Genomic DNA, 20,705 nt, shown 5'->3' with positions numbered 1-20,705 from the left:
GCGTCGCTTTTGTTGTGCTTGATTGGAAGGGAATCAGCGAGTGCCTTCAATCATACGACGGTACAGACGTATGCATGGTCCCTGTGAGCTCCGTGTGGCCTGCTTGGCCGGGAGCTCTGCTCGCGTAGTGGTTCGGCTGGCCAGCGGTGGGACACGCAGGCGTGCCATGTTCGCTGTCGTGGCCGTGGCCGTCCTAATCGCAATTGACAGGCACTCGCCGTGTAGACACGTGCAGTGTCGGAGGAATCTGTCAGACCAGTTGGCCGTCTTGGCCCGTGTAACGCATCGAAGAACCCTGAACTGAAGGCATCTCACGGCGCTCGTGGAATCGGTCCTGAAGACGCCTGCTGCATTCCGGTACGGTGCAGACAACACAAACCGAAGACGCCGTACGCCTCGGGTACCAGACTACAGAGGAGACATCGCTCCTCCAGCCCCCATTGACAGCGCTGGCTCGAGGTTGCTCTGAATTATGCAAGACAAAGACCGCATTTAGCGCTCTAACCACATTGTCGTCTGTCCTTCTTTACTATAGTTGATTGTTAGGCAGGTGCTGGACCAGGGCCAAAGCAGTGCAGTTCAACAGACTGCACCCAGCATCGCGGCACTGCTTGCAATTGCCAATGTCATCTGCCATTGAAGAGAAAACCGCGACCTGCACTGCACGGCGCGCAGCACTGAATGGACTCCGGCCCGGCTCAAAAGAGGCTGAAGTGGTTAGCGGACGGGACCGAGCACGAACAATGTGCGTGCGTTACTGGCCACTGGCCAGTGGCGACCGTGGTGCGGCCGTGCGCACGGCCCCACACCCCTGCCTGCCATGTTGCAGTCGGCAGCAGCTCAACCTCAACGTGACATGGGCAGCAGACGAGCGCCCAATATACTAGCAGCTAAGATACAGCTTCGCTCCTTCGCTGTGCCGAAACGACAGAAACGGACAGCCAAACTACAGACGCCATCTTCTTCTCTTTTCCATTCGTCCAGACGGACCACAGCCTGTCGCCTCACTCACTCGTAACAAACGACTCAATTCTCTGCAACGCGCTGCATAGGGATGCTGCAGCTGCGTCAACAACCAAGCCGATTTTCCCAACCGATCCACCACGCGGAATTTCTTCGCACCTGTGCTGGTTTTGGTTTTGATTAAGTGCCCGTTCGGTTCTTCCGGAATGCTTTACTGGATTGGTTCCGGATTGGAATAGTTCACAAATTTGTATTAGCTTGATGAGTTGGAATGGTTCCTGCCTCCAATCTGGACTAAACTAACAGAGCCTTAAAAAAAAGAGCTCGTCTTTCATCTGCAGAAGCAGAACCAAGACAGCTCTCTCCCAACCGATCCAACCACACGGAATTTATTTCCACCGCTGTTGGTTTTGTTGAAAAATTCGTCTCCTTGCCCTTGATCTGCAAGACTCTGGATTGACGACATGTATTAAGTCTCAACTCTTGATTGAGCACAGGTTTCAACAGAGTTGATGAACTGAAAAAGGATCTAAGAGAGAGAGAGAGAGAGAGAGAGAGAGAGAGACATCCGTGCGTATTCAACAATCGTCGTCATCTCAAGTATAGGTATAGTAGTAGATCGAGAAGGAAGTGCCCCGCTAATCATTTGAGATGATGGAAATTAATCTGCCTCTTGAAAGGAACCATGTACATACACGAAGATGAGAAACTAATATGGATTAGGGGGGAAGCAAGAGGATTAATAAGCAAGCAAAGTAATTAGGCATGATGTTTTGTCTCCAACGGAATCATACAATCATGGTGGAAGAAAGATGATTAGCTAGCAGTCCAAGATAGGACGAGCAAGGTGGAAGGCGGCGGCGGCCCACCAAATGACCAAACCCTAACAGATTTTTTTTTCTCTTCGTCTTTTTTCTGCTTGAGGCGACCGCCGGAGATTCCTTCCTTCTGCTGTTGTGTGCATCTCGAATGGTTTTTTCTCTCTACTCCCAATGCGACAAGGTAGCGGCGGCCGTGGCCCGGAGAGCTCAGTGGCGGCTCAGCATGGACAGCGCAACCACCTGCGCCCACTGCTTCAGCCGCATCTTCACCGTCTCCGGCGTGTCGCCTGCACGAACGAACGGAAAGGGATCAGAGATCGAAACTAGAATCACGGGCGGAGATTGCCTGGACAGCCGGAGACTACCTGGAGAGAGTATGGACATGGGGCTGCCGAGCGGCGACTCCTCGGACGAGGACGCCTCCGACGCGGCGCCGCACGAGCACGGCGGCGCCTCCGCCGCCCCGCCGTGGACGGCGTAGTAGAGGTCGAGCGCGGGCAGCGTCTCCAGGAGGCGGTTCCTCCCGGCGCAGGCGCAGGCGCACGCGCACGCGGCGGCGTGCGCCGGCTCGAAGCCGAAGCCCAGGTCGATGCAGCCGCGGAGCTCGTCGAGGTCGTCGTCCGTGACGCTGCGGGCGCGGCGCAGCGCCGTGCCCCCGCGGCGCATGCCCCTGCGCCGGCGCTCCCACGCCTCGTCGCGCTCGATGTCCGGCGACCACGAGTTCTGCTTCTGCAGCCCCAGCGCGGGCGCCTTCTTGCCGCCGCCGCCGATAACATGGCGTTGTTGCCCCGCCTTCTCCATGGGCAGAGCACTCCTGTATACCCTACCACTACCACCTCCCCTCCGCCCCCTCGCAAGGCGAAGGGGGGATTTGGAGAAGCGAGCGTCGAGGTGGGTGGAGGCGGCCGCGGCGGATTTTATCGCGCTGCCCGTGCCCGTCGCAGCGTTGGCGTAGCGGATGCGGGCCGCGGTCAGCTGCGTGACGTCTGCCGATGTAACTAGCCTAGCGTATATAAGTATATAACGTACCTTCCTTGTACAGTAGGGTATGCAAATCCAACGGTGGATTTTTGAACTGGAAGAAGGCAGCCACCCAGGGACGGGTAAGGTAATTATTAGGCATTGATTTCGGTCACGGGAGAGGGTGCGGCGACACGAAAAAAAGGACGGCAAGAATTTTTTGCGCTGACACTTATTTCCGGTTATAAACGATATTTTTGAATGAGCTGTTGGAGTTTGTTTTTTTTTTCTTTCCTTTTTGCCTGTGTATACAAACGGGAAACCTTTTTTGCCAGCACACAGTATGGTTCAACCACCTCATTGTAACGTTCCATTTTGAGCTCCAGTAGTACCAAAATTACGCTTCGCAACAAATTTCGTTTCCTTCTTTTCTTGGCGATGTACCCTAACTAGTTACTAGGCCCGGGCGGCCGGCACGCTTTGATGCATGAGCCGTTCGCGAGTGGGAAAAAAAAGGCGGTAACTGCTACCGGTCCACAGCGTGACAGTGCGCGAGATCATGAGAGGCGTCGTCGTCGTCCTCCTCCTCCGAGAGTCGCTTGCGGAGGAAGAATGGATGGATTGATGGATCGATCGGCCAATCGAGTCTCGAATGATTACGTACGTGTAATTAACATTGCGCCTCGCCATCAGTCGCGATCCCTCGAGACAAGATCGAAGAAAAATATCTGCGGGTCGATCACCTGCATGCAAGTATCTCCACTGGAGAAGAAGAAGGAGATTCAGACCACACAATTTATGTGTCGACCCATGTTTGCCCGGATTCATGCACGGACTGTGACTGATGCGGTTCGTGATTTGCGCTAGCCTGAAGATGATACATCTGTTAATTTCCAAGATCTTTTGTAGAGATATGTACTTGCTCCGACGTTGTGAAAAAAAAAGAGCTTCTTTTGGCATGGGCAGGGCAGAGTCAGTACCAGTACTACGAATCACGAACCATATCTAGAAGCGAAGGACCAAGCCACGTCCCGGTGCAATGTTTTATTTTAAGCCAAACCTGACGCTTGCTTTGCCCCCGCAAGTAGATCGGCGAATCGGATCTCTGTATCTGTAGGGTGCCGTGGACGGTGGCATGCTGCCAGAAACTGCACGGCATGCCTTGCGTCGCTTGAGCTTCCCAGCCTTAGCAACCGGCGATTGGCAAGAAAGAGCAAGAGAAATGCTTCAGACTCTGATGATATGGTCAGAACCAGTTATTTCTAGAAGCAACTACCAACTAGACCTGGTCTCAGGTTCTCCATCTGTGATTTGATTAGTGCGAGTCTACTACAATTTCGCGGAAGACTGTCTCTCCAACTCCACTACATCATGGGCTTGCGGCAACGGCAACGGCAACTAATATATTAAAACAAGAGTAAACATATACTTGTGAGCCACATTTGAGTACGGAGTACAATAATTATTATATAAGCAACGCGTACGTCTTTTACTGGATCATCGTTTCATTGGCTCTAGTAGGCAAGTAGCTAGCAACTCATCGAGGGAAAAAGATCGAGCGCAACATGATGAGGACGACAGCGTCACGTTTCAATAATTAACGATTTTTTTTTTCTAATGGTGGGTAATAGGCCTGGCATTGGCGGACCAAGATACGCATATGCTCTTAGATGAACTACTACCATCTGCTCTGCAGAATAATCAAGCCTCAAATTATATAAAATTATTTGTTTTCCTGATTGCTAACTACTATAGGATTCGTACAAGTAAATGCTAGCAATATTTTGTATTATCAGAAAAAAAAATTGTAATTACATGTATGAAAGGGATAAAGCCATAAGAATTTATAAGCACTAGAAAGTTTGACTTTAGTTCGATTTAGAATAGCAGGCTTAGTTTCTTTTTCAAAAATAATTTGAAGGGTCTTTTTTGTTTCGTAGTAGTAGAATTGCTAGAAAATAAAGGATTTCGTTGTAGAATCCTAAAATAAAGATAAAGTACTTTATTTTTTAAGTACTTGCCAGTCTAGTTATCCACCTATCTACATATCCTTTCTTTTATCGTAATTGCACTTAGGTGGGCCAAGAAGGCCTGGCTATAATCTATATCAGAGCAAATTCCCTCTTTTTTTTATTCAAGATATTTAATACAATGAAAAATTAAAGCACGATTCCCAATAGGAATATGCACATAAGGGGGATCTGTAGATAATAATGCTGTTCGGACCTGGAGTTTCCCTATATACAGATTAGGGAAACATTTATTCTTATTCTATTTTATTATGCCATTCAAAATAATGGGGGGGGGGGGGGGGGGAATACCGATTTAAGAGTCGTTCACTACTGCAATTCAAAAAATAATAATAATATTATTATATTTATTATATTATTATATTATAGTTTTATTTTATTATATTATAGTTAATTATATTATTATATTCTAATTTTATTATATTATAGTTAATGGTTCTAATTTGTTCTGAATTTTGCAGCCTGCGACTGGAAATCCACTTTTTCTTCTTTTCTTCTTTGTCATCTCAATAGAATAGAAAGAAGCGGGAAGTTTTCTAGTGTTAGCAATGTGTGTTTTAAGATAGAATCCATCGAGGAGAATAAGCGAAACTGGATCCAAAAAAGCAGAAATCTATTTTTTGAAAAAGATTCTAAAAAAGTAAGTAGAATTAGATTCAAGATAAAAGAAAAAAAGGTTTTAGTAATTAGTAAAAAAATGTGAATGAATACTTGCTCTTTTCTCGATTTTAGATCGGATTTTTTGGCGGCATGGCCAAGTGGTAAGGCAGGGGACTGCAAATCCTTTACCCCCAGTTCAAATCTGGGTGCCGCCTGATCAATAAAATACTTAGGATTATAGTACTAATCAAACTCGACAAATTCGTACCCCCCTAAGTTGGGGCACGAGAGTAACTAGGTTTGGCGATACTGGATTTTGAGAATCCATACCATAGTTCTACCCTCAAACTAGGGTTTGTTTTGTGGGCAGTGGCCCAAACGGCTACCAATAGGGATGAGGTAGCGTTTCCTTATTCTTTTATTAATTTAAATCGATTCGATTCGGGAATTTAAAACTACGAGACTAAGATGTCAGAAATCTTCGTAGCCAAAGGTCCCTAAGGGGCATTCTTTTTTCAATCTAAGATTGAAGAAGGGACTTTGCGAAGAAATAGAAAGACTTCCTAATTATCATACATTTTATTCATCGTACATCTCACTACATACACTTTATCGTACATCTTACTACATACACTTCGTACATCTTATGCTACCTACATACACTAAAGTAAAGGCTACTGATTCTGTCGAGAATTAGATTGAATAGGCTGATCAAAAATCAATTTTTGGATTGTGGATAAGACCTCCTTACTCTTTCATAGAAAGATAGAAAGCGGGGCAGCAGTAGGGTTTAGGTCAAAAATAAAAATAAACATGGGTAAGTTAGGTATCCAATAAATATTTATCTATCCTAATTTTATGGTGTATTCTTACGTCCTTTGCTTATAAAAAAGGTAACAAACGAAAGAAAAAATCTCTCTATTCCCGCGTCTTCTATTCAGAGCATCCCCTACTCTTTTTTAGGGAAAGAGCGATGTATCATATTTCTACTTAATGCTCTCCAATTCTACCAGAAATCATATAAGAATTTGTTAGGAGTAAATTCCTTTAACGGATTCATCCATAGTCTTAGGGCAGAATGGCCTTTTGACTCTGTACCCTTGATTCCACTATGATTATTGATCAATAGTAGAAGAATTCTTTCATAGAAATAGGAGACATAATTTACATGGATATAGTAAGTCTCACTTGGGTTGCTTTAATGGTAGTCTTTACATTTTCTCTTTCGCTAGTAGTATGGGGGAGGAGTGGACTCTAGGGATACTACCAATTGATTGAGTAGTCGAATTGTAGTATCAACTCTTTTCTTTAATTGACCGTTTTGCATTAATAATTTTGCCAAACTTTATTTTTTCTCTCTTTCTTTAGTTTTGTTTCACTCTTGTAAGAAACTCTTTTAAGAAAGTAAGAAAGAGTCGTTCTATTCCAGTATAATAGAATAGAAAGGGCGATTATAGTAATTCATAACTTCTATTCTACTAGAAATTATGAGTAAAAAGAAAGTTCTATACATAAGAAAATTAGAAAATAAGAAAATTAGACTTTCTTACACGAAGCTATTCACAATATATCGCACATTTTCCATTTATACTATTTTCTTATTCTTAGAAAATTTTTGATGTTCTTTTTTTTTGAAGGATCTCGATTGAAGCATCTCGCACCTTTTTTAAGCATGAAAGATTCGTAGGTTTTTTCCTTTTACTTTTTTTCTTTTACTATAATCTATTCTAGTCTATTCTCGTATTATTTTTCTCCCCCTCCTTGGATTCTTTCAATGAAGAATTATCTTCGATTTTTTTGATTTTGACTTGATTGAAATTAAGTGGATGCAGTGAAAAAAGAAGTTGAATTAGACTACTATTTCAATCTACTAATCGATTCTATGTAGATTCAAGATAATATAATAGAAAGAATCTAAAGTGTGGTAGAAAAAACTATATGTAGTTCTTTCTACCACACTTTATGATTCCAACCAGACCCTTTCATTTAAGACTTGGATTTTTTATTTTCTTTAATCCCTTTTTCATTTCTTCAATGATTAATTGGAATTCCAATTAATCATTTTGATTGGCTGTTTTTACATAAATAATAAGTAAAAAGGCAGTAGGAACTAGAATGAACAATGCTGTAGCAATAAATGCGAGAATATTTACTTCCATAACCTCTTTATTTATTTATTTTTTTCACAATAACTCGGGATGTAATCCCATGGAGAGGAAAAAGGGGTATCCTGTAAATTCAAGGGGAGGACTTGCATTCTGATAATACTGAATCAATTCAATATTATGAATATTGCATCTATCAAATCAATTCATGGTGGATAGTGGAATAATATAACATAGGAAGATCTCTTATCCATACTAAGACCAAAATAGGTTTTTTGATTGGATTCGAAACCCCCTCTATTCTTTTTTCATTCTTTTCTACTTTTGCTTTTCTATATGTATAACCCAAAATCTTTCTTATCTTATCCAATTTCACTTCCTTTTTCTTATAGTTATACATACAATTATGTATGTATTATATGACCAACTTTCTATGGGTCACATAGACATCCCAATAAGCAGTAGAAGTAGAAATGAGATGGAGAAAAGAGGATCTTAAATAAAAAGGATCCCATATTTAAATTTAGGAAAAAGAGCGTTTGCTTGGTTTTTATTTTATTAGGTTACTATCCATATACGCTTTTTGGGGTCTAAAGATGAGAGCAAATCCATAAAAAAAGGAGTCGGCAAATGGAGTGAGAATGAGGTGGATTCTTTCCAATTATATACACAAACAAAGTTGGAACTAGAAAATGGAAGGGGTGCGGTTTAACCCCCAAAAAGTAACTAATTAGATGAAATTCATTCTCTAACAATAAACGAATACGGTTTATGTATGGATTCCGGTAAAATACCGGTACTCGATTTCATAAGAGTCGAATAGGAAGTTAAGATGAGGGTGGTATCATCATAAAAATGGAGTAGTATCCTAAATTATACTAATCCACGTATGATATGTATGCCTTTCCTTATCAACCGGAAGTAGTGCAAAAAAAATTCTATACTGCACTGCTCTCTTTTTACTGAGAAATGCAAAAAAATAAAAGTGAAGTAAGGGTGCCCCATAGATATTTGATCTTGCCTCCTGTCCCCCCCCCCCTTTTTTCATCAAAAATTTCCATGAAAAAAGAAAAGATGAATTTGTCCATTCATTGAACCCTAGTTCGGGACTGACGGGGCTCGAACCCGCAGCTTCCGCCTTGACAGGGCGGTGCTCTGACCAATTGAACTACAATCCCTGCGGGGTGTATGGCATGCCTATTCTTAAATAGAAGATTCGATCCGTCTGTCGTGCTCTAAGAATTAGACGAATCATATACTACATACCCGCATATCCTATGCGGGTATAGTGAGAGTGGCATAACTAGTATGTTGCGATTTTTTATCCCTAAAAATAAACGATAATCCGCTTTTCCATAAGAAAAGCTCTTTTCTTTGTCTTTTCTTTGTAAGACAAAGAATCAGAGAGATACGGATTAGAAATCAATTTCCCCGTTTCTCTTTATCCTTTATTTCTATAGATAATACATCTTTTTTCTTCCATAAAAAAATAGATTTAGTTCATATTCACGAAGCCCTAAATTTTTGGGCCGAGCTGGATTTGAACCAGCGTAGACATATCGTCAACGAATTTACAGTCCGTCCCCATTAACCGCTCGGGCATCGACCCAGGAAGAATTTTTTCTAGGCTTTTTGATAATCTATGATTAACCTCTTTTTATAATACTCCCTACCCCCAGGGGAAGTCGAATCCCCGCTGCCTCCTTGAAAGAGAGATGTCCTGAACCACTAGACGATGGGGGCATCACTAGACGATAGCACCATATACAACCACTCGTCATTATACTATAATGATAGTATGAGCAGTTTTTTGGAATTGTCAATATACTCTTCGAACTAGATCAAAGAAAAGAGTCTTTACTACTTTTCTGTTATGCTTTCATAGGATTTTTTTTAGTTGATGGTTAGGTTAATTCACGGAGCATCCCCTACTTTTTAAGCTTTTTAAGGTTAAGGAAATTCGTTTAAAGGGTATAGAATACGAATAGACTAATAAAAAGGAATCTAAATTAGTTCAGTACAGGTATTGATTGCTATAACAGGAAAAAGAGTCCAATTTCATTTTTTTTGTAATTTTAACTCTGTGCTTCGTTTAGTGTTCAGACCAAAAATGTGGGCATCTCGCACTAAACTAAGTCATAAAATTGCAAAAAAAAAATGGAGACATTTTCAAAAAAGAAATGAATGAATTTAGTAGAAAAGTACTTTATCGGATTCGAACCGATGACTTCTGTCTTACCAAGGCATTATTCTACCACTAAGCGAAAAGCCCTTTATCGGATTTGAACCGATGACTTATGCCTTACCATGGCATTACTCTACCACTGAGTTAAAAGGGCTTTTTATTCAATAATTAGCCACTTTCATTTACCATTATGGGTCTACTGCATAATGTACATATTACATGTATATATTAATGTACATAATATATGTATATATAGAGATATGTAGAGATTTTCTTTTCTATATATCGAGATCGAGATATCGAAGTTTATTTATGGCGAGGTTTAAAATCTTGAGAAAATTAAGAAAAATAAGAAAATCTTTCATATTATCTCTTATCACTTGCACAAAGTATAGGTATTTATTATTATATAAATAAATACATATACATATCATGTATAATAAAATACATGAACAGAGAATTGACACACCCAAAAATTATTATATATATCGGATACACTTGAAGAGGCTAAGTTCATAGGTATGTAAACACGATCTCGTACGACTCACCAAACCAAAGTCCGGAAGTTCCATTTTTTTTGTTAAGAAGAGAACAAATATGTATCAATTGTTGAATCGGATACAACAATGGGCCAAAAGGCCAAAGGGGCAATAAGAACTGCTGTTAAAAAAATGATAAACTTTTTTTTTATCTTTAGGCTATTCACTTTTCACGTGCTCAGAATGTTCTGCAGAATTAGGGACTTTTTTCTTCTATTGGCTGATCTTATGATGAGAACTTTCTCCATTTATGTTTTATTTCCCCTAATTCTAATTGGGTGGGGTATAAAGGAATTTGCGCTCTTCATATACCCCTATGGCTGGATAGTAATTTTCAGTGATATACTTCTTATCTGTTTTGGTGAGAGATTGAAACAATTTTTAGCAGGCATCTTTTGGAAAAACTTTCGAGTTCAAAACTTTTTCATTTTTCTTAAAAAGTTTTGGACGGATTTGTTGAAACGATTTTCAACAGGTACCCCTTGGAAATGGGGTACTTGACTATTCTACAAGGATTATAGTGGATTTGGAACAAACTATGTTGGAGTTTTATCAACAATTTTATTCTAAAAAAAAGGGTTGGGAGTCGAATTTATACTGCAGAGTATCAAAATTATACTACTGCCTGCCCAACAAAAAATAAAAAGCATATCCTACATACCTAACTCCTCCAGGTTCAGGGTTTTCCGTTTCCGAACACTAGGAAAAGGGAGGATTCTAGATTTTCGATCCTAGGGTTAAAAGGAAGGGGATAGATACCCAATATGATTCTTAGGAGGAACGTTTGGTAATGGTTCTCTATGCTCTTTTTTATGTGTTCTTAGTTCTATTCATCTTCTTTGATTCTTTTAAACAAGAATCTAATAAACTAGAATTGAGCGGAAAAGAAGAGAGGAAATTAGGAAATGGAGAGGATCGACTAACCAGCGATTCGTATCTGCTTTTCTTTTTAAGTTATTACTCTTTGTTGCTTCTCTCAAGCGATAGACGAAGTCTATGAAAAATTTTGGAAAGTCATCTCACTCCTTCCCTATGGCTCGCACTTCATGATACGTGGAGGAAGAAAACATCTTTCGCAATTTCTTTGTTCAATTCTGAACAAAAAAGAAAAGGAAGAAAGGGATTTATGGGGACTGTACTGCCTTTATATCTCTTAGTATATATTGTAGGAATAATTAAACGATTCCTTACAACAGTCTGGCACATTTACGTCCTCACAAATAATGATCCTTGTAGTCATAACCGTAGAATAGATCCTAATCGAAATGCATACATTTGGTTCATACGCTATTGGTATGGTAAGAAGAGATGTATTTTACAGACTAGAGAGGGGCTATCTAAATCCTAAAGTAAAGGTCCGCGATTGAAGTACCAACCGCCCACCGCCATGAACTTTCTCCTTTGATTCGATAAGGTGGAATTAGCCTCCTTCTCGAATGGCTACCCTTGACAAAGGGTAGCATTGGTATCATAATCTACATGTAGCGGGTATAGTTTAGTGGTAAAAGTGTGATTCGTTCTATTAATAACTGAATTTGAAATGATATACTTAAGGCATCCTTAAGTTTTTTTATATTCATATTCCGATGAAAACTTTAGTTCTTATAAAGGATTTAATCCTTTTCCTCTCAATAGCATATTGAGGAAGAATATACATTCTCCCGATTAGTATCCAAAGACTAATTGAATTTGCATCTAAAATACAAATTCGATTATGAGTACGTAGTCGCGAAGCATAATTTTGCATTGGATTAAGTATTCCGATAAGTATTCCGATTGAATAAATATGAGTAAAGGATCTATGGATGAAGATACAAAAAAGGTTATTTCCAATCGTAACTAAATCTTCTTTTGTTTTGTAGGAAATGGAAGCCCAATAGCTAAAAAACGATGGTTTTGGTTTACTAGAACCATCAGTATATTATATTGTTTCAGCTCGGTGGAAACCCAACTCTTTTCCTCAGGATCTCTTGAATGAAATTAGGGAACGAAGTAAGTAGATTAGATAGATATTTAGGAGAATTTCTATCTCCTATTCTATAGGGATCATCTAGAAAGCGGAGAGCTTTGGTTCCATTCAGACAGAAAAGCTGACATAGATGTTAAGTGGTGAGAATATCCATAAAGGAGCCGAATGAAATCAAAATTTCATGTTCGGTTTTGAATTAGAGACGTCAAAAATAATCAACCAACGTCGACTATAACCCCTAGCCTTCCAAGCTAACGATGCGGGTTCGATTCCCGCTACCCGCTCCATTCTGTATAAAAAGACTATTCCATTTGTTTGTCTAGACATGGTAGAGACTTGTATTCCACCTTTTTCTTTCGTCCACCAGTTTTCGGCCCTACAGAGCGGAGTAGAGCAGTTTGGTAGCTCACGAGGCTCATAACCTTGAGGTCACAGGTTCGATTCCCGTCTCCGCACTTAGCAGTCCGTATAAATGGACTATTCTATTTGTATATATATGATAGAGGGCTATATCCAACCCTTTTTTTTATTTAGCAGGCAGAAAAAAAATGAAAGAAAAGCATAGCCTATCCCCCTTTCAAAACCGTTTGTCTCTTGTTTGTCTCGGCGAATCCCCGGTTTAGGGAACTTTCTTAGAAAGTTGGATTTGCACCCTCGAAGCACTCTTTTTTTTTGAGTCGGGTGCAAAGGAAGGATAAGATAGGAAGGGGTACAGTACTAGACTAACAACTACTTAATTTAATATTCATTTAATATTAAATAGTAATTTAATAGAAGTAGTTAAGTAGTCATTTACTATAATAATTTACTATATTAAAAATAAATATATATAATTTACTATAATATAAACTATAATATTAAATATAAACTATAATATTAAGTAGTTAAGTAGTCAACTAGACTGAATTTTTTATCATAGCACCTTACTAAATTAAGCTGGCGAGCGACGGGAATCGAACCCGTATCTTCTCCTTGGCAAGGAGATGTTTTACCACTGAACTACGCTCGCTACATTGAACTACGCTTGCTACGTCCTATATTTTATAGGGTATATCCACCTGGGTCGACCGTCTATGTCTGGGTCGACCGTCTATGTCTGGGTCGACCGTTTCATTTTCTATTAGTGTTTTCTTTTTATTAACTGTCTATCAATCAATATTCTAATGGCAATAGAATTTCATAATAATGAAAGAGAAGAGGTAATAATTCGGAACGAAAATAGCATTTTAATGTGTATAAAAATCCTAATTTTTTCGAAAAAGGGCCTTTCTTTTTATTTATTTTGTATCGGGTTACTAAATACTAAACAAATTCAAGAAATAAGAGAATTCAGAATAGCTACCAGAAAGACTAATCCAATCCATAATGATGTACCGGAAAATACAACGTTTTTATTATTTGACCAACCATCAGGAGAAGCAAATACAAGGGGTACACTAATTACTAAAACTGAGGAAGTTGCAATTAATGCAAAAACAGCTAATTGGAAAGCAATATTCATATTTATAATCCTCCAAACTACCTTCAAATAAAGTTGACTACATATTTCTATTTGATCCCTCACTTAATCAAAATTGTATGAAAATACAAGAAGTAGGAGGGGTTTAATCATGAATCCATTGATTCTTCTTTTTATTAAAACTTTTTCCTTACCGCTTTATACAGAGATATATTGAAAGTGGACTTGCATCTGAGATGAGTTAGTAGATCATTTCATATAGCTATGTTCTATTTGTAGGAATAAAATAGGGATTGGGCTGTGGAGAGATGGCTGAGTGGTTGATAGCTCCGGTCTTGAAAACCGGTATAGTTCTAGGAACTATCGAGGGTTCGAATCCCTCTCTCTCCTTTTGTATATTGAATACATTTGCTTCTTTCTATCTATGTTTTTCTTTGTGCAGCCCCCCTTATATCATTCTTTCATAAAAAAGCATGAATGGCTCGGCTAGATGGAATAACCGAGCCAGAACAGAAAAAAACTAGAACAGGTATAAATAAAAAATCTTAGTTAAGAGGGGTCATGTAAAGAACAGGTTCCAAATCGCGATCAATTCCCTTTTCAAAGCCTGCTGCAGCAGCTCGGGCTCTTCCTGCATGCCACAAATGGCCCACAAAAAAGAAGAATCCTAGAACAAAATGGGAGGTCGCTAACCAACTTCTAGGGGAGACATAATTAACAGCATTGATCTCGGTAGCTACGCCACCCACGGAATTTAAAGAGCCTAAAGGAGCATGGGTCATATATTCTGCTGAACGTCGTTCTTGCCAAGGTTGGATGTCTTTTTTCAACCTACTCAAGTCCAAACCGTTGGGGCCCCTTAGAGGTTCTAACCACGGAGCACGAAGGTCCCAAAAACGCATAGTTTCCCCTCCAAAAATAACCTCTCCCGTTGGGGAACGCATTAGATATTTACCTAAACCCGTCGGTCCTTGGGCAGACCCTACATTAGCTCCAAGACGCTGGTCTCTAACTAGAAAAGTAAATGCTTGAGCTTGAGAAGCTTCTGGTCCAGTGGGCCCGTAAAACTCACTTGGATAAGCCGTATTATTGAACCAGACAAAACAACAAGCGATAAAACCAAAAACAGATAAAGCACCTAAACTATAAGACAAGTAAGCTTCGCCAGACCATACAAATGCACGGCGAGCCCATGCAAAGGGTTTGGTTAAGATATGCCAAATTCCGCCAAGTACACAAATGGAACCCAACCATACATGTCCCCCAATTATATCTTCTAAATCATCCACACTAACAATCCATCCTTCTCCCCCAAAAGGGGATTTTAGTAAATAACCAAATATAACACCGGGGCTAAGGGTCAAATTGGTAATTTTTCTTACATCCCCCCCCGGGGGCCCAGGTATCATATACGCCGCCAAAATAAAGAGCCTTGAGTACTAGAAGAAAAGCACCTAGACCTAACAAAATTAAGTGAATACCCAAAATTGTAGTCATTTTATTTCTATCTTTCCATACATAACCAAAGAATGGAAAAGATTCTTCAAGAGTCTCGGGTCCCAGAAGCGCGTGATAAATGCCACCGAAGCCTAAGACTGCGGAGGAAATTAAGTGAAGTACTTCGGATACAAAGTAAGGAAAAGTATCTAGAACTTCTCCCCCCGGCCCTACTCCCCAACCTAGAGTAGCTAAGTGTGGAAGTAAAATCAACCCTTGTTCATACATGGGCTTTTCTGGTACGAAATGGGCCACTTCAAATAGGTTCATTGCTCCGGCCCAGAATACGATTAATCCGGCATGGGCTACATGAGCTCCAAGTAGTTTACCGGACAAATTGATAAGTCTGGCATTCCCAGCCCACCAAGCAAAGCCGGTGGTTTCTTGGTCACGACCAGCTAAAACGAAAGTTCCATTAAAGAGCGTTTCCACGTGGTAGAACCTCCTCAGGGAATATAAGATTTTCATGAGGCTGATCCTGAGCTGCCATCCACGCACGAATACCCTCGTTTAAAAGAATATTTTTGGTGTAGAAAGTCTCAAATTCAGGATCTTCCGCTGCACGAATTTCCTGGGAAACGAAGTCATAGGCACGTAGGTTCAGAGCCAGACCAACTACGCCAATAGCACTCATCCATAAACCGGTGACGGGTACAAATAGCATAAAGAAATGTAACCAACGTTTATTGGAAAAAGCAACACCAAAGATTTGGGACCAAAATTAATCCGAATTATTCATTCATATTAAATAATTGGAATTTCTTTTGGATAGTTCAATTCAGATTATTTCAAAATCTTATTATTTGTTTGCTTGTTGCCCAGAAAAACCTTTTGGTTTTGGATGCTCGTTGCCCCTAGAAAATGATCTTGATTTTGCTAAAGAATAAGATTGTACTATGGAAAAATAAGTCTTTTTTTTCCAAAGATTTTTACGAATACGCTTTTTTGACATCGAAGTACGTTTTTTTGGAACTGCCATTCAAAAAGGGAATTACTTTTTTCTAGTTGTATGTGAAAGACATCTATTGCCACAAATCAATCCTTCTTTCTGTTTTTTCTTAGTATTTATACTTAGATACTGAAAGATACTGAAAGATACTTAAATTCGAAATTCTTCTTTAGTTCATTTTGTCTAATGTGGATAAGACAAGAGTTTTTTAAGATTTTCTATTTAAATCAATTTCTATATCAAATATACTCCATATATAAATATATGGTATGGGGGATAAGCCCTCATATAAGAGGGGGAGATAAAAAGAAGGTAAAATTCAATTCAAATAGTTAATTAAGTTCAGAAGGCTATTCCATAATTGAATTCCAATAAAAAAAAATACTTAGTCTCTTAAACAAGACATTCTAAAACTTAGAGAATTCTAGTCATTAGGATTTCCTTTTATATGAAATAAGCAATATTCGAGAATTTCCTATAAATATAGGTTTTCTTTGGAATTCAATCAATCAATTACGAAACAAGAGAGCTCTTTTATTTTAACAAAAAGAAATACAAAAATGATTAGAAAGTAAAATTATTCAATCTTTTTTTGTATTTTAATAAATATTTTTTTTACTAATAACTAGATACCGAAATTCTTTGATTCACTTTTTGAATTTAAGTAACTAAACCCATTCTAAATTTTGGAATATTTTAATGAGAGAAATTAGAAAAATTCATAATTCCAGTATTTTTTATTTTTCTTATTTTGTTTTTTTAATTCCTTTAGAAAGAGATAAGAATAGGTTTGGTGAATCGGAAACAATTTTATTTTATAGAAAAATTGAACTATAAATTTAAACTAAAAATTGCTATTTCTTTTCTTATGGAACATACATATCAATATGCCTGGGTAATTCCTCTTCTCCCACTTCCAGTTATTATGTCAATGGGATTTGGACTTTTTCTTATTCCTACAGCAACAAAAAATCTTCGTCGGATATGGGCTTTTCCTAGTATTTTACTCTTAAGTATAGCTATGGTATTCTCACTTCACCTGTCTATTCAACAAATAAATGGAAGTTCTATCTATCAATATCTATGGTCTTGGACCATCAATAATGATTTTTCCTTAGAATTTGGATACTTGGTCGACCCCCTTACGTCTATTATGTTAATACTAATTACTACTGTAGGAATCTTAGTTCTTATTTATAGTGACGATTATATGTCTCACGATGAAGGATATTTGAGATTTTTTGTTTATATAAGTTTTTTTAATACTTCCATGTTAGGATTGGTTACTAGTTCCAATTTGATACAAATTTATTTTTTTTGGGAACTTGTCGGAATGTGTTCCTATTTATTGATAGGCTTTTGGTTTACGCGGCCAATTGCAGCGAGTGCTTGTCAAAAAGCTTTTGTAACTAATCGTGTAGGGGATTTTGGTCTGTTATTAGGAATTTTAGGTTTTTTTTGGATAACGGGTAGTTTGGAGTTTCGGGATTTGTTCAAAATAGCTAATAACTGGATTCCTAATAATGGGATTAATTCCTTACTTACTACTTTGTGTGCTTTTTTATTATTCCTTGGTGCAGTTGCAAAATCTGCACAATTTCCTCTTCACGTATGGTTACCTGATGCTATGGAAGGACCCACTCCTATTTCGGCTCTTATACACGCAGCAACTATGGTTGCTGCGGGGATTTTTCTTCTAGCTAGACTTCTTCCTCTTTTCATATCCCTACCCTGGATAATGAGTTTCATTTCTTTAATAGGTACAATAACACTCTTCTTAGGAGCCACTTTAGCTCTTGCTCAGAGAGATATTAAAAGAAGCTTAGCCTATTCTACAATGTCTCAATTGGGTTATATGATGTTAGCTCTAGGTATAGGTTATTATCAAGCTGCTTTATTCCATTTGATCACTCATGCTTATTCGAAAGCTTTATTGTTCTTAGGATCCGGATCCGTTATTCATTCAATGGAACCTCTTGTTGGATATTCACCAGATAAAAGTCAGAATATGGTTCTTATGGGTGGTTTAAGAAAATACGTTCCAATTACAAGAACTACTTTTTTATGTGGTACACTTTCTCTTTGTGGTATTCCACCTCTTGCTTGCTTCTGGTCCAAAGATGAAATCCTTAGTAATAGTTGGTTGTATTCACCCTTTTTTGGAATAATAGCCTCTTTTACTGCAGGATTAACTGCATTTTATATGTTTCGGATATATTTACTTACTTTTGATGGGTATTTGCGTGTTCATTTTCAAAATTACAGTAGTACTAAAGAAGGTTCGTTGTATTCAATATCCTTATGGGGAAAAAGTATATCCAAAGGAGTCAATAGGGATTTTGTTTTATCAACAATGAAGAGTGGAGTTTCTTTTTTTTCACAAAATATACCAAAAATTCCTGCTAATACAAGAAATAAGATAGGATCCTTTAGTACTCCCTTTGGGGCTAAAAATACTTTTGTCTATCCTCATGAAACGGGAAATACTATGCTATTTCCTCTTCTTATATTACTACTTTTTACTTTGTTCATTGGATCCATAGGAATCCATTTTGATAATGGAGTAAAAGATAATAGAATATTGGAGTTAACCATATTATCAAAGTGGCTAACTCCTTCAATAAACTTGTTCCAGGAAAATTCTAATTCTTCCATAAATTCATATGAATTTCTCACTAATGCAATTTCTTCTGTAAGTTTAGCAATTTTTGGTCTATTCATAGCATATATCTTTTATGGATCTGCTTATTCTTTTTTTCAGAATTTGAATTTTCAAAATTCCCTTGTAAAAAAGAATCCAAAAAAGAGCTTTTTGGATGAAGTAAAAAAAAGATATACAGCTGGTCATATAATCGTGGTTATATAGATTTTTTCTATACTAGGGTTTTTATCCTAGGTATAAGAAGATTAGCCGAACTAACGCATTTTTTTGATAAAGGTGTCATTGATGGAATTACCAATGGAGTAGGTCTTGCTGGTTTTTGTATAGGAGAAGAAATCAAATATGTAGGGGGAGGGCGAATATCGTCTTATCTATTCTTTTTTTTATGTTATGTATCCTTGTTCTTATTCTTTATTCCATGAAAATGGATTATTCCATGAATTCCTCAAAACGAGGCTCATCAAAATGCAAAATCTAAGACTACTATAAGACTACTAATAAAATAAGAAAAAAATGAGAACGATTAAATTACTTCTCCCGAATATCCAACTGACTTATTAATTTCTTATAACGTACTCTATTTTTCTTTGCCAAATAAGCCAGCAAACGTTGACGTTTTCCCAAAAGTCTTCGTAGACCTCTTTCCGATGAAAAATCTTTTTTGTGTAATTCTAAATGTGAAGCAAGTCTCCGTATCTTATTGGTGAAACTGAATACTTGAAATTCAACAGAACCCCTGTTTTCTTGTTTTTCTTCTTTAACCATAAATCAACAAATTTTTCTACCTCCTTTCTTTTTCATGTATTTTTCTGACCAGGAAAAATAAAAAATTATGTCAGTTATTTTTAAGTTATTCTAATCTCGTACACACAAAAATTTGCAATTATTCATCTACTGCTGGAATCTGGAATTTGGATTTATTTTATCGATGCAAATTGGATTTGGATAGAAGGGTACATTCTTTTATTTTAGATAGAAGAAACATTTCTTCTATCTAAAATAAAAGAATTTTGCTGATTTATTTATTGCTATATCCAATTTATAGAATTGATATACCATTTAATTGATATCATTTAGCAAAATGAAACACAGCATATGCATCCATCTTTGGGCTCGAGAATTTCACGGGATAGAGATATAGTATAAGAAATAGGCTATTAAGTAACTCTAAATGAATTGTGGATACATCTGTATCCTTAACATACTGAAACGACTGCCATTATTCGTATCAAACCAATAGCGATTCATAAAAGCTAAATCTTGTAATCAATGGTGGGCCAATAATGAATTTTTTTGCATATGTATTAAGACGCTTGGTCTGATTTCGAAATTGTCCAGAGTTTTTTATGTTGTTTTCATTGCAAAATGATGGATCTCCTTCCGTAACTTTCCAATTACGAGTACGAGAATTGAAAGACATGAAAATTCTCAATTCTCTACGGCGTCTAGGAGATGGATCGAATATTTTCAGGAACAAGAAAATCAGAAGAATCTTTTTCTCTATTCACTACCATTCCGCGTCTTCGACTTCTATTAGTTTCTTTTCTTCTTTAATGCAATAGCTATAGTTTGATATAGAATCCATTTCTCAAAGTAATGGAAACCATTCTCTTATAGGAAATGGTTCGAAAATCGCTATTCCACCTTTTAGGTTTAGGTATCGTGAAAAGTGATACCTGTGAAGATCGTGCATTTCAGTCACATTCAGATCCGTTTTTCGAGTCCATGATATAACCAAATTGGATGGATCTTCCACCCGTTTAGCTAAGAAAGAATAGATGCAGAGGTGGATAATAGATCGATATGAAGATCATGAGCTGCCCCATAATGAAACCGCCAGTAGTCGCGAATATCTCCTTCTTCCCTAACCCAAGATTGGAGAAAGAAGATCTAAGAGGGACCTATGGAGAATGTGGTCAGAAATCCATAATAGAGTCCGACCACAACGACCGAATTAATTATCCTC

General features: G+C 38.2%; 1 protein-coding gene and 5 non-coding genes across 6 annotated transcripts; 2 read left to right on the top strand and 4 right to left on the bottom strand.

The window, feature by feature from the left end:
• Window positions 1-1,704: 1,704 nt before the first annotated feature.
• On the bottom strand, window positions 1,705-2,768 carry LOC100277102 (uncharacterized). The gene is made up of 2 exons (NM_001150763.2): window positions 2,150-2,768; window positions 1,705-2,071 (listed from the first exon to the last, which is right to left on the bottom strand). Exons 1-2 carry the CDS (start codon window positions 2,583-2,585, stop codon window positions 1,992-1,994), a joined length of 516 nt encoding a protein of 171 aa, NP_001144235.2. The 5' UTR covers window positions 2,586-2,768; the 3' UTR covers window positions 1,705-1,991.
• Window positions 2,769-5,518: 2,750 nt separating this feature from the next.
• TRNAC-GCA (transfer RNA cysteine (anticodon GCA)) lies at window positions 5,519-5,589 on the top strand. The gene has a single exon. It is a non-coding gene; the product is annotated as a tRNA-Cys (tRNA).
• A 3,415-nt stretch (window positions 5,590-9,004) lies between these two features.
• Window positions 9,005-9,088, bottom strand: TRNAY-GUA (transfer RNA tyrosine (anticodon GUA)). The gene has a single exon. It is a non-coding gene; the product is annotated as a tRNA-Tyr (tRNA).
• Window positions 9,089-9,746: 658 nt separating this feature from the next.
• On the bottom strand, window positions 9,747-9,818 carry TRNAT-GGU (transfer RNA threonine (anticodon GGU)). Its single transcript has one exon. It is a non-coding gene; the product is annotated as a tRNA-Thr (tRNA).
• Window positions 9,819-13,110: 3,292 nt separating this feature from the next.
• Window positions 13,111-13,181, bottom strand: TRNAG-GCC (transfer RNA glycine (anticodon GCC)). The gene has a single exon. It is a non-coding gene; the product is annotated as a tRNA-Gly (tRNA).
• A 752-nt stretch (window positions 13,182-13,933) lies between these two features.
• On the top strand, window positions 13,934-14,021 carry TRNAS-UGA (transfer RNA serine (anticodon UGA)). Its single transcript has one exon. It is a non-coding gene; the product is annotated as a tRNA-Ser (tRNA).
• The last annotated feature ends 6,684 nt before the right edge of the window (window positions 14,022-20,705 follow it).

Source organism: Zea mays, chromosome 5, assembly GCF_902167145.1.
Source record: "Zea mays cultivar B73 chromosome 5, Zm-B73-REFERENCE-NAM-5.0, whole genome shotgun sequence".
NCBI lineage: Eukaryota > Viridiplantae > Streptophyta > Magnoliopsida > Poales > Poaceae > Zea > Zea mays.
The sequence above is the reverse complement of the archived record's forward strand: the minus strand, read 5'-3'. Positions and strand labels throughout refer to the sequence as shown.

Coding starts and splice junctions, on each gene's coding strand:
- LOC100277102 (NM_001150763.2), bottom strand. CDS start 2,585: ATGGAGAAGGCGGGGCAACAACGCCATGTTATCGGCGGCGGCGGCAAG. Junction 2,072..2,149: donor CATGTCCATACTCTCTCCAG/GTAGTCTCCGGC, acceptor TCGTTCGTGCAG/GCGACACGCCGGAGACGGTG.